We start from the raw sequence: 16,961 nt of genomic DNA on the forward strand, positions 1-16,961 counted from the left end.
CAACGCCAAAGGAAACTGTGACACCAATAGAAACTGCGGAACCATCATCAATTACTACACCAACAGAAAGTATAACACCAACAGCAATTGTCACACCAACCACACCTTCAAAATCATCGGAAATCACCACTCCTATGGAAGCAGCAGAGCCAATGTCAAGTGCAATTGTAACTCCAACTGCAATTGCTATCCCAGTCGGAACTGAAACCCCGATTGCAACTGCAGTCCCAATTGCAACTGCAGCTCCCGTTGCAACTGCAACTCCCGTTGCAACTGCAACCCCATTTGGAACAGTTCCTCCAGTTGCAATTGCAACCGGACTTCCATTTGCAGCGAAAACTGAAACACCAACGACAACCGAAACAGCTGCAGTGGCCGAAAGGCAAGAGGCAACTGGCACACCAACGACAGCAGTTGCGACTACTGAAAAACCAATGGTAACTCAAATACCGACGAAAAGTGCAATGCCTACACCAATTCCAGTACCACAACAAGCTGCGAAAATGTTGAAGTTAAAAAGAAAAGCTAAGAAAAGACCTGAAAGCTCGGAATCATTAGATAGAACTTTAGCACGAACGGCAACCGTTTTTTCGATGAAGAGACCTACTAAAGTAGACAAAGCAGATAGAGAAGGTATAGAAGAATCGAAATTAGATTTTAAACCACAAGGCCCAAAGAAACATAAGTTATCTCTAACTGGCATATCCCCTCTTGTTGGTCAGCGGGGATCACAAATGAAAGTTCGACAACCTTTAGGCGAAAGTTCGGAAGTTGGAGGAATACATGAAGTATCAGACTTAGAAGCTTTTGATGAAGAAGCTGTGGTAGATGAGTGGATGAATCAAATTTATGCTCTGAATCGTTGGGATGATGAAAGAGAAGAAGACGAAGACGGATTAGCACCTATGAAATCGTTATGGCGAGATATACTTGAGAAAATAAAAAAACAACAAGGTTGGAGAGAACCTCGTATCAGATCACGATTTTTCGGTTCTAAAGGTTCCTTTAAGCCCAGGGACTTTAATTCTCTATTATATAAACTGTCCGGCATGGAGAAACGTTCAGCCAGGGCTTATTTGATGGATATGTTTTATAGGGGCTTACTTAATGATGACCAACTTGATATACTTAGAGATTTACTAGATACCGCCGTCACACCGCAAATGACAGTAGCTACTCGACAAGAACTGATGCGAACCATTGACGACCTGGTCACCAAAGGAAACCTAAACGTCGCGCTATCTCTACTAGACATTTTCTTTGAACCACCCATCTATTTGCCTACTTATAAAATGTATAATTTTCGTAAACCAACCCCTGTGCGTCATCCTCTTAATGATATCGTTTACAGGAGGGGACTTGCCAAATACGTTACATTACTGCGACGCACCGTCATTTATTTTCGACCGCCAATTATACCAGAACTTGTCGAATAGAATTACAAGCGAAAAAATGCTAAAAAAAGAGTCGATAAACATGTGTATAAGAAATTGTATTTATTATAAAGATATTGTTTCTGTAAAGCGCAATGCAAGTTTGTTATCAAGCGCGCCGTTTCTAACAAACATTGCCATGATTTCACAAACGTCTTATATATGTGTACATGTTAGGATGAAATTGACGTTGGGTTCGAATTCTTGTAGAAAATAAAATTTGAATCATTTTTAAACTCAAAATTTCTGTTTATAACTGAGCATAGTTTAATTCCGTTGAAAATATAATCAAGATATTAGTAATGAAAAGTCAAAATTATGGAACCAAGAAGGAATAAAGTACATTCGCATTCGCTTTATTGAAATGCCATAAGTATTTATATCGATGCGATCGCAGAGAAAAGGTAATAAATCGAGTCGATACCTGACCTATTTAGTCATCAAATGCCGAAATGGCGAAAAAAGATTAGATCCTTAATTTCTTCAATCCCAACCGCGACTGGTTAATCAAAGCAAAATCTGGACGGTCAAAATCTCCGCAGTGAAAAGACAACTATTAATATCGCTTTATTTGTGGCATTTTTTCCGCGTTTCATTTTTTCTTTTTTTTTTTTTTTGTAATATTTTTCGGAAATAGAAAGCATACATTTTTTCCTCTACTGTCTGACATTATAACTTGTGCGACGTTTTCGCGAAGGATTGGCGGAATTTGGCATATGTAATTTCGCAAGACAAAGGCCACATAGCAAGCGTTTCCAACTGCATATAAAATACGATGTATGAGACAAAGATATGTGTAGATGATAGTCTTGTTTTTTATAGCTGATCGATATTTCAAGAGCTGTCATATATGAGGAAGAGACAAAAGTAATGGGTTTGTTACTGTATATATATTTAATTTTTTTTTTTTTGAATCGGGAAGAGTTAAGGCGACAGCAAGACTATTGTAAACGAAAACAGAAAATGTAAAAAAAAAAACAAAAGTCACGCATTCATACATTTGGAAAATCATAATTTCTGGCAATGCCGAACAAAATCCCAATCCTTTTTTATTTGTTTTTCTCTGTTCATTTAACTTGGTAAACTTTGACGGTTCTCAACAAAACTAAATTTAACGCAAAAAAGACCTAAATAATACAACCACAAGTCAGACAAAAATTTTTGGTTATGTCTAAATTTACAGTTGAAAAGCAAATCATACTTGACGAAAATGTTTTGTGTCCCCATAATAAGATAGCAGGAAAAATACAGAAAATTTATCGCGAGGAGAAACCGATACGTTTGAACGACGTATCGCATTTGCGAATGATTGGGCAATGCGAGTGCAACGTTTGCGGCGCTGGTAGGGGGAATAAACTGCTGTGCACGTGTCAATGGCAAAAGAAGCATCGAAGCCCTAGCGGCCAGAAAAGAAAAGATGATAGAGATGGTTCTATTTTTCGTTTGAAAACGTCACAAACAGAAGAAACGGAGAGACAAGATAAAAAAATGTTACCGTTGAGATCGAAAGGTGGTTGTCTGCCTATAAATTGGGGACGTAATACATTGCTTGAGAGATTCCGTCAAAGTTACAAAAAATCAAAAAATTATCTCAGCGGTCGGAAGTCGAATGATTCATTCGATTGGATAATGAAACCGGTCGAAAATTTAAGAGAGTCTTCAGATGATATCACCCGAATAGAGCCAAAAACACGATCGCCTCCTCAAAATTTAGCAAAAGTTAAGAAAATCAAGTCAAATTCATTGGAAAACGATTGCACTGGATACACTTGTCCCGTAGATCAGTTCAGCGCTAGTGTAGTGCAAGAAATACGTCAGGGTCTTCGTAATAAACGAAGAAATGAAGTGCCATATAGCGAAGAGATTGAAACTGATTACGATCTCTTCACCGAAAACGAAGACGACTCTGAAACGGTAACATCGGTTCAAACATTAAAATTGAAAAGCGCCAAGAATTACATCCGTCCTGTTGGCCGAAATTATCCCCAAGAAATGATGGCCGGATTTAGCGAAGTTTCTCTAACTAAGCAACACGATATAATACAAAACGCACGAAAAGATCGGGCAAAGTCGAAAAGCGAAAAAAAGAATAAAACTTCACATACTGCTATTGAGTTTTACAATAAAGATGCGGGTCTTGAAGATATGCAACACAAACCTTCTAACGAAGTATCTCTACCAATGAGTTTCTTCAAGTCGAAAGGAGAGAAAGTTACCGCATTGCAGAAAAGACCTGCAGACGGTAAGATCGTAGCAGATCTTGAACGTAAAAAATCTGAAGGTTCAGTGGCAAGCGTCCTTGTTTTGCCTGCCGCCGATATAAAATCCAATACTACATCTCGTACTCGAGGGGGTCAAGAACCAAAACATTCGCCAAAGCATCAAGTTCCAGGAAAATTAAATGATAAATTCTCACTTATACATCAGTTGAATGATGAATGGGCTTCACTTAAAACGTGTAACAGCGTTAAAAAAGAACCATTTAAACGACAAAAAGATGGGATATCATTAAAGCAAAGCTGTACATCGCCAACAACATTTCAAAGCTCAAATGAGTTAAGAAAACTTTTGGAAAATCTTAACAAAGACAACACGGTTGGCATCATCGGACGGCCCGAATCTCCTTTCGGAGAAAGCCATAACTTCCCCATACGCTATTACGAGCCTATCAAAATGGACATGAACGGTTTAAAATCGTTTGCACCAAAGAGACCCACCGCCAGAAGACAGAGTGTATTAAAGTTTCCATTAAAGAAGCTCTAAGAATGCAGTTGTCAGACGACTGTCATTTTTTCAATTTTGGACGACGATAACAATGTCGGAATATTGCATTTCCTTAGAATTCTTTCTTTTCGAATATTTGAAGGGACTTTTTTCTTTTTTTTTTTTAGTAAAAATTTCTTGTTGGCGATATATTATCTTATATGCTTTGTAATAAATTTACAGGTGAAACTCTAATTAAATTTAAAAAAAATTATGCAAAAAAAAAATAACAAATAAAGCTTTCTTTTAAAAAAACTGCAAAACTCGGTAATTTATATACATTTTATAATCTACTAAGAATTTCACGATTTTAAGTGCTAAAAAAGAAAAAAAAATTTTTTATTATTTATTTATTTATTTAGTTAGTTAACTTAACTTTTGTTTAAATGGTTTAAAAATGATTACAAGGGAAAAGGACTTGAAAATTGTTATACAGAAGATACATAGGCGATATTCGAGGAAAATGTATCTCGTAAACTTAGAACCTTTAACAACTAACAAATTATTTATTCCCAGTTTCAATGTTTACGGATGAATGGATAGTTCATAAAACGCAAGGCAATTACTCTTGCATCGCATGTTGTGACATAAAAATTCGAAAATAATTTATCATCACGAATAAAAACTGAAAGATGTGTATGAAGTTTAGACGCCACAACATATGCTAGATAGATTCTGCATCAAACAGATTACCAAAAGCAACTAAGCCTGGCTTGGACTATCTATTTTAATGATCACTAGTTTCAAATTTTGTTCATGAAAAGCTGCCTCTATTTAAACAGTCGCTTATTGAGACTCGTCAGCTTAACTTCAAAAATCATAAAACGTACTAGATCCGTTGGTACGAAATTACTAAAACATTATAATTTGAACCTTTAATTATATAAATCCTATATCTATTAGAGAGTATATCTGTATCTCCCTGTTTGAAATGGAACGTCAAATGCTTTAAGTTTTAAAAAAGCTTATAATAAAAAGGGTACTTGAAACGATTGACAAATTGTTTATTCTGTACCTTGTATTATTGATAAATATTTGAATAAACGATCTTTGTAATGAATACTAAGAGTGTTTAACACTTTATTAAACGTTAAAAAACATTTGTTTCTATTTTAAGAATTTGAGTAAAACACTTTTCAATATGTAACGATATCATTATGGTTATTGTCATTATTGTTATTATCTTTTTTTAATACCCGGCATAACTATTTATAGTACAGCGATGTATTAAATTTATATGTATGTATGTAAAAGCCGACTTGCAATAAATTCATCTTTTATTAAACCTAGTTAATGTTAAGTATCACTTTTTAAATTCATATAAGTGGGTTTACTCACCTATCTGCCTGATAACAGTTCAATTTGAGAAGTGGGCAAAATAGTGATCCCATCCGAATCATTTTTCATAGTGTTTAGTCGTGGGCGAAAACACATCAGTGTATAAAATTGCATGAAAATGTTTCAAATATTACGTCCTGTACGTTGAGCACAAGAAAATAGAATGGCCAGACGGGCAGACAGAAACTTAAAATCGATCGGTATAATAAAAGTTTCGTCTACGTGACATTTATCTGGGTGTTGCATACGCCCGCAAAAACTAAATATATCCTTGTACCATAATATAATAACGAGAACATTGAATTTTAAATATTTTGTAATCAAAATTTGTCCCCAATGTGGAACATTTCATATATAAATTTAGTAAGGTAAGCTTGAAAAATGTGGCTATATATTTCTTTCGATCCCAAACTTCTTATATAAAAATTCTCAGCAAAAGTGGCTTTATATGCCAACAAGTTATAAAATTTTATATTTTATTAAAAAGATATATATATATATATATATAAATATATAGGTTTTAAAAATGGATTGGGCATAGTTGTGTGTAGGGTACTTAATATTTATTTATCAACTTGATAACATTGTATGATGTTTTCTTAATGAATCATTGCAAATAACTGGCAACAAGAGCGGATGAAACCAAATGGTACCATAAGTATCCCAACAATCAAACAAGAAATAAAAAATTGTAGCACTGTTTAAGAAAACGTTAAGCAATTTTAAACTTCTTTTTATGAAATAACAAAATTGGCTCGCAAAAGTCTAGAGACTTGATATCGTCTCTGGCTTAATATTTATCGATTATTTCAAAAAAAAAAAAGAAGAAAACACATAATAATAATAAATAAGAAAAGAGAATATTGCCGAACATTATTGCAGTGTATTGGACTTTTGATGATGACATACACATTTCCTTTTTTCTTTTTTGTTGATATCCAATCTCACAGGTAACGCGGCAGAGGTCAGAAAGAAGCTAGGAAAAAGAAAAAACGAAAGAAATAGGCATACAGTGGTCGCAGTCTAATGAGTGCGTGCCAAACCGCTAACTGTTACGTCTTTATCAACAGCCAGTTCGCTATAACTATGACGAAAACGAGACCTATCGCCTTGAGATTTGAAACCGCGAACATTGACTTCATAGTTGCAGTTTTTACCCACTCGATCGCGGATATTGATAAATCGCAAAATGATTTTCCATTAAGTCGACAAAAGCAAAATCTATGGCGTCTTCAAACTCCCTTTCCATGATATTCTCAACTTGAAGAAATGTCCCCCAGGAAAAGGACGCTTGCAAACGTTTGGAACCTTTTGGACCTTTTACAATTCCTTTCGGTCTTATTATTAAAAAATCGTCATTCCATAAGAAAATGTAATCGAACACATTAGTCGCCTTCCGAAATATGCATCGCGAACCCTACAAACTGTATGTCTTCTTGATTAGAATAATGTGACGCTTTTAACCAGTTAACTGTGTCGACATCTTTGGAAAATTTACATTTAAAATGTATCACAAACATTTAGCGTTGACGAGTATAGTCATCATACAGAGAGTATGCGTAATACGAAATTATTTTGTAAGGAACTAACTGGACAAACTGATATACACACATTTTAAAATACATTCTTATGGCAAAAACACATTTGTGATGATAACATATAATGAGGGAATCCGGCAAGGACCATGGTTATGTATATATTCGCCATAACACAAACTTTTCAATTTTTTTCCAGATAACAAGTTAATCGCAAAAATTATCATATGATCCTTTTCGTTAAAGATTAAGAATGTAAATTGTCTACCTTCCAATGCTCCTGTATTAACCAAAAGTGAGCTCCTGTATTAAACGAGTGAAAACCTTATATTGGCCACGACCCATCATTAAAAACCTGGCACTACTTCGTTTAATGTAGTTAATCATATAAAGAGTTTTCAAAATAATGCGTTATAGTGAGAAGTGGTCCAATCCCAACCATTTTCAATCGGATAGGCCCTTGGGCTAAAGCACTTCAATGTAGTAAATGTCATTAAAATATCTCAAAATTTGCGATCCGCAGGTTAAACATAATAAAACAAGACGCACAAGCGGACAGACGGACGGACAGATAGACAAGTTTAAAAGGATGAGTTTATCTCAAGTCATTCTGGGTGTTGTGTAAATCGATTCAGAAATTCTTTCCGAAACAATTGATATAATAAAAGGTGGATATATCTCAAGGCGCTCTGGATGTTGTATAAATCAATCAATTCGGTACGATCAGTATAATAAAAGAGGTAAGATTATTTTCAAGTCCTTCTGGCACCAACCTCTTGTAATCCACCACAAATGGTGTAGCGTATAAAAACTAAACTTCCAATAGTATTTTCAACAATATATATTTTCAGATATATATCTGTCATAAGGGAAAATAATTTAAGGTTAATTATATTTTGTATGTGTTTAAAAAAAATGACTTCCATCGGGATTTATAGGGATAAGAAGCTCAAAAAGAGAGAGAGAGAGAGAGAGAGAGAGAGAGACAGAGAGAGAGAGAGAGAGAGAGAGAGAGAAAAAAGAAGAAAAACTTGCAATTGCTTTACGAAGAATCCTGGGCATGCATTTTTTCATGCATTATCCGCGTTATTATTTTATTTTTTTTTATTTTCACATCACACATCATTTATGTATTTTTGTTGTATATTTGTAATACAATATTTGTGCCAAATTTTGAATCGATTTTTGGTGTAGATTGCAAGCTTTAAGGGCTTAGTTATTACATAGATTGGAAAGTATTACGCCAATGCCACATGATGTCATTATTCATCATTCATGTGTTCACGTATTCATTCATTCCATTTCAATAGTCAATTTGCCCTCATAGACATTGATTTCCACTGAGAGTATTTTAATTGTTTCACAATATTGTGTACATTTTCTGGTAGACCAAGTCCACATTGTTTCTTTTTTAAATGATATATATGAAATTTTCGTAAAATATATGTAATGGATTTCAAAAATTTCAAAATTGTGAAGACAGACGACGGGCATATGAGGCATCATATATATACAAAGAAATTTGTTTTTTTGTTTTTTTGTTTGAAAAATTACAGACGAAGTGGAAAAATTTCTAATATATCCTGATCCTATGGACATTGCTCGCCCCAAAGGAATCATATTTACTGTTTGTAGCGCGGAAAAATAAATATTGTACGCATTAAGAATATTTAAATTTTAATAAAATTGAATTGAAAATAAAATTTCAAATGCTATCCTGTGCGGCATTTCTCAATCAAAGGGCAACTGCCATCATCGTTAATTAAAATCAAATTACACACTTACACAGACACACACACACACACACGCACATATATACCTACAAATATGCAAACATGAAAGCTTATACTTATACATATATATAATTTACTCACTTATTGGTCATATCCATGACGTCTGACATCATAAGGCGGTATTTTTTGCGAAATTTCACACCATGTTTGGTATCCAGCAGATATTTATTGCAAAAATCAGTTAATGAAATAAAGTAAATGAAACCCAAGGACGTTAGGAAAAGGCCACGTTGCAATGAAATGCGATCGGTGGTATTAGGTATTTGTAGAAAACTGCCGCATGCCAAACTAATTGAACCGATTGAACAGGCCAACGAAACATAACAACGTGTGCCACGCAATTGTTGTTTAAATTGCTTTGTGACCATATTATTTGGAAGTATTTTTTATTTATTTTCTTATTTTTTTTTTTATTTTTTTTTTTATTTTTTGATAGGTTAAGCGAAACAGTTGTGCAGTTAAGATAATTTAAGGTTAAAATAATAAACGAAATTTTGCTTTTTATTATTGTCGAATTTTATTTATTTATTTAAACTAAACAGCTGTTAACACAACTGTTGCCGTTTTAATAATCAGGGATGTGTAGGAAGAACAACTTTTTGTTTTTGTTTTTTTTGTTGGTGTTTTTCTTGCTCTTATTTTCTTAACATTTCTTAACGTATACAAAAAACAATTTCTTTAATTTCTAAAAAAAAAAAAAAAAAAAATATCAAACATTTTAAATGAAGTTTATTAAAAGGATTCTCAATAATACGTTTTTTACCGTTTTTTTTCTTTTTTTTGTGTTTAGTTTTGTGACGCTTTACTTTTCTATAATGTGCAATTTTTCTAACTATAAATGAATTGTTTACGCCTGAAAATCTTCTTTATTACTAAACATATTTAAATGGCCAGACTGCCGCTTGATAGGAAAATACATTGCATGACATAAGTTTTATAATATAAAATCAGCATAAAGAGAATAAAAGCTGTAAGTATAAGAAAATGACATAAGTAGTGCGACGTTACTACTCTCTTAAAAGAAAATAATTGAAAAAAATTGAATAAGGTTGGGCCGCTAAATCGCTTGAATTATTCTAAAGGGATTGAAAAAAAACTAAATTTAATAAATAATTTTGAAATTCTTTTTCAAATTATTTATAACATTTTATATTCATATTATAAATAAGCCTTAATTGCCAGTTCTCATCTCACTTTTAATCCCGCAAATTATTTCTTCGGTCTAAATAAATTATAGTGTAATAATAATAATAATAATAGATTGGATCTATAAAAATTATATACATATGGAAGTCACATACGATTGTATTTAACTTATTCTTACGTTGGGAAACTGTTAAATTGCATAAACGCTGATTATTTTTTCATAATCAACATCAACACATACATATGTATATGTGTATATATTCATATGGCTGTGTATGTAGGTGCGTGTATAATATATATATATACATATCGTGTATGTATATATGTATATTATTGTTTTTAAGCAGAGATCCGATTCTTTCAGACATGAATGAAATTAAGTTACGGCAGGTCTATACTGCGGCATTATATAATAGGTTTTGAATAGTTTTTTACAATTATATTCTAATGCTATAAGAAACTTGACGCTATAGTTCGTCACCAAAGGTTCTTAATACGATTGAGCTAGGAAGTGAGAGACATGGCCATTCAATGACATTAAAAATATGCTCCCGGGTCTACGCTTTTACCTGTTATAGAAATCACTTAGTAATAGTAATTCTGCATTCGTAGGTCTATTATTTGGATTCCAATGCTCATAAGGATTCAAACAAAAAAAAAAAAAAAAAAGAAAAAGGCTTTATAATGCAATCTTTGACAAGTAAATTAACTTTGCTCAATTTGACGTTTTGAGCATCCTCCGATTTTAGGGATTTCATGAAAATTATGCTTTTATATGAAAATAATGTATAATTTCTGTTGTATAAATATTTGTGTTAGGCGAAGTGGTGTAGATTACCTAATGGTCGGCCCTATCCGACTATAGTATCCTTACATCTTTTATTTTGCTCATTAACACTTAGTGTCCAAAAACTTAGTATGTATTTATATATGAAAAGGTGCAAGATTTATAAACTAAAAAAAAAATAAAAATAATAAAAAAAAAAACAGTCAAAAAAAAAACAAAGTAAATTAATTAGTCAAATGCAATTATAACGAAATAACAAGTACAATTTTTTCCCAGTAAAAAATACTTAGTTAATCTCATTATTGGCAGCAGACGAGTGTATGTGACACAAGTAGAAACAGTTTTGTGCTCGCACAGCCCCGCAAATGATTCTGAATCGATTCATTATAATTAAAAAATGTATCTGGTGTTGCAGACATCCATCCAAACTTAATATACCATTGCACTGCAAGTGATGTAAGATATGACAACAAAATGTAAAGTTTCGAAAATATTTCAGTAAAAAGTTATAAGCTTTAACAATATTTACCTAAAATGATCGAGGCAATATATTGGTAACTTAATGAATGAAAAAATGATAATTACGAACCGATCTACTAAAGTAAATTTTTAGATTCTCGTGTTCTTCAAAACGAATATATATCTCATTACTAGGTTAAACGGTAATCTAATTTTATTTGAAGTTGACAAGATCGTGATGTTATAGACTGCTATATGATTCCTTCTATTACGATTTTTACTATTTTAATTTTCATAATGAGTTGCCATGAGATAGAGAGTTTTTTAAGTAAACAATTACCGTGAAAGTGAAAGATTTACATGTGAGTCTTGTCGTTAATCACATCTAAGTAGTCTTGATTGTTAACATTGTTTATATTTCTTTAAAAATATTTCATCCAACGGAAAGCTCTCTGTATGAACGTTAGCCCAACAATCGAAGAAAACGGTCAGCATGATATTGATTCGCTTTGAGTTGATTTTGCTCACCGTTTATGCACCGCTTGTATTCCTTTGATTATGCTACGGTTTCATCATTATAAAACTTTATCAATATTTTCAATTGATTTGTGTAAAGGATTTTTCTTCTACAGAATTTAATATCGCTTAGAACTCTTAGTTAATAAGTTAGTGCAATGACGTGTGTTTTTTTAAATAAAAATTTCCGTTATTTTTTAAACATACTCGGGCAAATCGCATAACTATTAATTTATGTTTTTATATTGCAGATATTCCATGACGTTTTGCGCAATCACAGATAAGTTCTGGAATTATCTAGTATTAATTCAAAACATCGCACAGACGCCACGATATCTCTCAATATCCGTATCATATATTTTCATATAAAGGGTGACGCCATCATATCCAGCGCGATTGAAAAGAAAGGCTTCTGATATACTCGCGTTAACCGAAATTGAATTGTTGAGAATCTAAGCGTTAATTCTTGCCAGATATACTTCTGTGATTCACTGATTACAGCTCAGGAGAATGAAACAAAGCAATACATACGAATTGGAAATTTTTCAATAGTGGGCATATCAATCGAGTGGTCGGAAATTTTATTTTCATATCTTCCATGCGTCATATGTGGAAAGGGTATATTTATATACATTATATGAGATCTCGATCGCGTAAACTCTATAGCTCTGGATTATTGGCCCACTGTAACAAGTAGAGGGTTTACGATAGGCGTTCTGAGATACAAGGGTGTACTAAATATGTGGGGATATATGCAGATCCCACAAGGATATGAGATAGATCCACCTTTTGATTATACCGATCGATTGAAGATTACTTTCTCAATCGTCTGTCCATCTGTCTATTTTGTTTTCTTGTACTATTCTACAGGCCGCAAATTTCGAGAAAAAGCACTTACATATTTAGGTCCAAGCGCTAAATCTATTGAAGACGATTCGTTTCAGTCAATTTTTTCGATCACTCTTCTTACGAAGCTTAATTCTGAAAAGTCGTTACATGAATAACTGCAAGATGATGTAGTTATATTTAAAGGTAGAGCTTGGCCCATTCTAGTATTTTTAATTGGTTTTGCTGTCGAATGAAAAATCTTTCAATCGATATCGAGAACCATAAACCAGATCCCAGAATGATTATGTTATAGTTGCTGTAAATAGTTCGTTTCAGTAGGGATTACTTACTATTCATTTTCAGATATCAACTCATTTTCTAATTCTAGACTATGAGATGACAAAAAACTAAAGACAACCACTACGCGGTGTTAGAGGTGCATTAAGCAACTTAGTTAGGTCTCTCAAATGTACAGTGGGGTAGAAACTATTAGATTGTCATCGTATTTTTAACATTATTTGTACGACTTATGTGAAAATAAAAGTTTTGCTGAGGATTTTTTTTTTTTTTTTTTTTTTCAGTTTTAATACCTTTCTCTCTCCCTTTCTCTGTGACCCTATTGTTTTAAACGTTAAGATATAATTTTAAAATATTATAAGAGAAACAATCTATTTACTGTACAAACTGAATTTTCGATTGTATTTGCAGTAATTATGAAGATAAGATAAACTAATTGACAGACGTATCTTTTCTCTACTCTTGCTATTTCGCTTTTAACGGCTGTTTGTCATGAGATGCATTTGCACGTATTTCTTAGTGAGAGACAGAGAGAGAGAGAGAGAGAGAGAGAGAGAGAGAGAGAGAGTGGGGAGATTTTCAAAATTCAGACGCGTTTCAATTCAAATTCAGACAAATGGTTTCAATTAGTTGCTGTCAAGGACAAATTGGGGTAAAACGGGGATTGATTTAAGTAAATGATAGGTAGGAAGACTTACTAACCAACAGTTCAATTTGGAAAAGTAAACCTATTAATGATTTTAAAAATATATTTAATTAAATGCGGAATACTAACATTATGGTGTTGGTTGTTAGCTCTGCTAAGAAATTTGCTAACGTTTAGCTTAGAGAGTTAGTTTGTTTTGTCAGCGTTTAGTTTGCGGTTTATTTTCGATACTGTCGGTATTTTTGAAGATTTTCATTTAATAATCCAATTCGACATATTTTCCCTACAAGATATCTCTTCTTATTACATTTACTTTTGTTCCGTAGATCCTTGACTAAAAATGTTACTTATTCACGCTTTATTGCATATATATATATATATATATATATATATATATTTCACAGAATCATCCGAAAGCCTATTGCAAAATTGGTTACGCATGAATAGTATGCCTACGATTTTAAAAATACATTGCAATTTTTATTTATTAGTCATAGGTGATCATATTCGCTCTAAGGCGAACTTTCTTGATAGCTTTTGCCTTCTTGATCGAACTGTGCGTATACTATTTTTACTGTTTACATAAAATATAGTTACAGTCTTCGTCGTGAAAATCTGATAAAATATAAAAATGATTTTAAGGATTTTATGATCTTGTTTGCCAGAATTCTCAAATGAATATAAATCAAAATCAAAATAAGGGCTACTAAGCAACGTCCTCGCCTTAGCCTTCATTTCTTCTTATTAAGGGCTAGAATTCTGCACTTATTTAATGTTTGTTTGACGGCCGAAATTGAATGCGAGTACAAAATTTTAAGTTACTGTAACATAAACATACATTGCGGCCACGTACAAGTTCAATGGTCCCATTAGATAATTAACTTGCAAGCAATGCATTCTCGAAATGACATACAACATTCAAGATCCATTGGTTTTCTCTGTTCTCATATTCTCCACCATCTGTTATATGGTGCTGATGTATGCAGCACTTAGAGATAGACTCACCTTTTATTATACCGATCGATCCAGAATCACTTTAAACTTTTCGGTCCGTCCGTCTGTCTGACGTCTGCCTGGGTGGCACTTTTCGAGATGTCTTAACCACATGTTTTGGCCCAAAGCTATTGAAAATGGTTCGTATCAGGGACCATCTTTTTGATCGCTTCCCATTTAATGCTTTATTTTGAAAAATCGTATTATTATTATTATTATTATTATTATAAATTTAGCCAGAGAATAAATTCTAAGACTAAAGTCTTGAAGCACTAGCATCTAGGGCTATCGGCTTTTTATTAAAAATTCTACTGCACTTGAGGTTTGAACCCACGACTATTGAGTTACTAGTCGAGACTCTTGCCTACTCGGCCACTCAGGCGGATCTGAAAAATCGTAATGTGAGTAACTGTAGAGTGTTTAATGGCGAGCCGTGGCTTACTCTAGTGTCTTTACTTTTAAATTTGCTTATTATTTTAGGAAAATCCTCTTAATATAATGATAACATCGGACTGATAGAGAAAAGGAAGGCCATCTTATTAAAGTAGTATCTTTTTTTAAACAAAAACATTTTCTTTTTTTTTTTTTTTTGCTTAACATACCAAAATTGTAAAAATTTATTTAAAGCAATAACAAAAACACTAAACTCACTTTTTAATTTATAGATTAAGAGGAGGACGAAGAGTGTATCAGTAGTAGGACAGTCATCTATCTATATATTATAGAAATTCTCCCAAGAAAACAATAGATAATTATTTCAAAACAGAATTTCAATATGCACACATATACATATATATTCATAAAGCAATCTTTCGGGTCGCATGACCTTTTTTGTTTTTATTACAAACAGTTTAAAGAAACAGAAGATGCGGACGGAAAAAAGAATGTGCGGAGCGGGGGGGTTGCACTTAGCCAAAAAGGGTTTTATTTTCTAATGCAAAACACTTTTGAATTGGTTCAAAGAATTATGTCATGCAATTTAGGAACACATATACGCGACCAGCTGACGAAATGATGAAGTAAGTATAAAAACAATATTAGATACATATATAATACGTTTTCTATTATGTTAGAGAGAATTGTTTTATTCTTCTCCTTTTAATTAACATATACAACAATTTAGTACAAATTCATGAACTTTTAAATGATTTATAGTTTTTTAATAGAGTTGCACAAAACTAAAAAAAAATTCAATAATGATTTTCATTGCTAAACACCGGTTAGAGGGAGTATTAACATTATATTTGTCATTATTAATATTACTTGAGTTAATTATAAAAAAAAAAAAAAAACCAAAAAAAAACGAAACGAAACGAAACAAAAAAAAATAGAAAAAAACACTTGATCTTAAATTTTCATTTTTTTACTTATTAATCTTTAATTTTCTCAACGTGTGTACGTAATTTATTTATTATTTCACATTTAATCCGTACTTTTATTTTCATTCAGACACTCACACACTCAACTAAAGCCAACGCAATGTTGCCAACTCATCATTAAAAAAAAGAAGAGAACAATACTCTCAGCGTTTAGCCATTAGTTAGTTATAGGCAGCGAGTTAAAATAGGAAAAATGTATATAAATTATAAATAAAAACATTTCATTTCAATATATGAATTAGTTGCAGAAAAGTCAAAAAAAAATAAATAAATAAATAAATAAATAAAATATGATTGCAAAATTCTTTTAAAAATGAATAAGCGAATTATTTGAAATTAAGTTAGATTAAATTTAATGACGAGAAAGAACGACTATATATATAAGTTTGATAATGGCTATTGTGGTTACAAATAATTCTGACATTGGAAATAGAATAACATCAGTACAATTCCAAGATCACTGGATTATATATATGTAAATATGTAAATACTGCTGGATTAAAAAGAAAGAAAAAAAAAAGACTGGCAAGTACTCAACACTGCAGAACATATTCTACAGGGTAATCACGTGTCTAAAAATTAGTTTTCGTACGTGACGAAACCAATATAATGATAAAAAATTTTTCGTAAAACAATTTTCTTTGGATGTTATTTACAGTGTTCTCTCATATCAATGCAACTCTAAACAAGCAAGACTAACTTAAAGCAGCCAACGCTAACGCAAAATGTGAGCTATTTACTTTACGCGTAATTTGACAAATGCGAGAGAAGGTATTTGACAGATGTTGCGCGCGGTCAGGAACCGGCAGCTATCAAACAAAGCAAAGGCAAACCAGTCCAATTTTCATTTACTTCCGCATTTTTTCCTATCAATTAATATTATGACGCGACTTCCCATTACGTTTACCATTTAGGGCTTTTTCCCCTAAAAAACCGAATCGTTACGTTTGTAAAATTTGATATATCAGTCAGTTTCTGTTATCTTATATAATGTGCAATATTTTATCGATTAATTACAAGCAAATAAAAGCGCGAAAATTGTTTCACT

At 32.4% G+C, this 16,961-nt stretch overlaps 2 protein-coding genes across 3 annotated transcripts in view; one reads left to right on the top strand and one right to left on the bottom strand.

Moving 5' to 3' along the window:
• LOC119636970 overlaps positions 1 to 15,818 on the bottom strand; it is a 52,061-nt gene extending 36,243 nt beyond the window's left edge. The window contains exons 1-2 of one of the 2 annotated variants that reach the window (XM_038032772.1): positions 15,591 to 15,818; positions 8,944 to 9,547 (exon numbers count right to left, since the gene is read on the bottom strand). In XM_038032772.1, the coding sequence (XP_037888700.1) occupies positions 8,944 to 9,230 (287 nt within the window). In that variant the 5' untranslated portion in view covers positions 9,231 to 9,547; positions 15,591 to 15,818. The remainder of the gene's footprint in view (positions 1 to 8,943; positions 9,548 to 15,590) is intronic. The other variant, XM_038032852.1, reaches the window with a different exon arrangement.
• Positions 2,306 to 4,337, top strand: LOC119636900. Its single transcript, XM_038032649.1, has one exon. It carries the CDS (start codon positions 2,601 to 2,603, stop codon positions 4,194 to 4,196), a length of 1,596 nt encoding a protein of 531 aa, XP_037888577.1. The 5' UTR covers positions 2,306 to 2,600; the 3' UTR covers positions 4,197 to 4,337.
• Positions 15,819 to 16,961: the final 1,143 nt, after the last annotated feature.

This window comes from Glossina fuscipes, unplaced genomic scaffold (assembly GCF_014805625.2).
Source record: "Glossina fuscipes isolate IAEA_lab_2018 unplaced genomic scaffold, Yale_Gfus_2 0, whole genome shotgun sequence".
Classification (NCBI taxonomy): domain Eukaryota; kingdom Metazoa; phylum Arthropoda; class Insecta; order Diptera; family Glossinidae; genus Glossina; species Glossina fuscipes.

What these genes read in the sequence shown, in the direction of transcription:
- LOC119636900 (XM_038032649.1), top strand. Translation starts at nt 2,601, where the DNA reads ATGTCTAAATTTACAGTTGAAAAGCAAATCATACTTGACGAAAATGTT.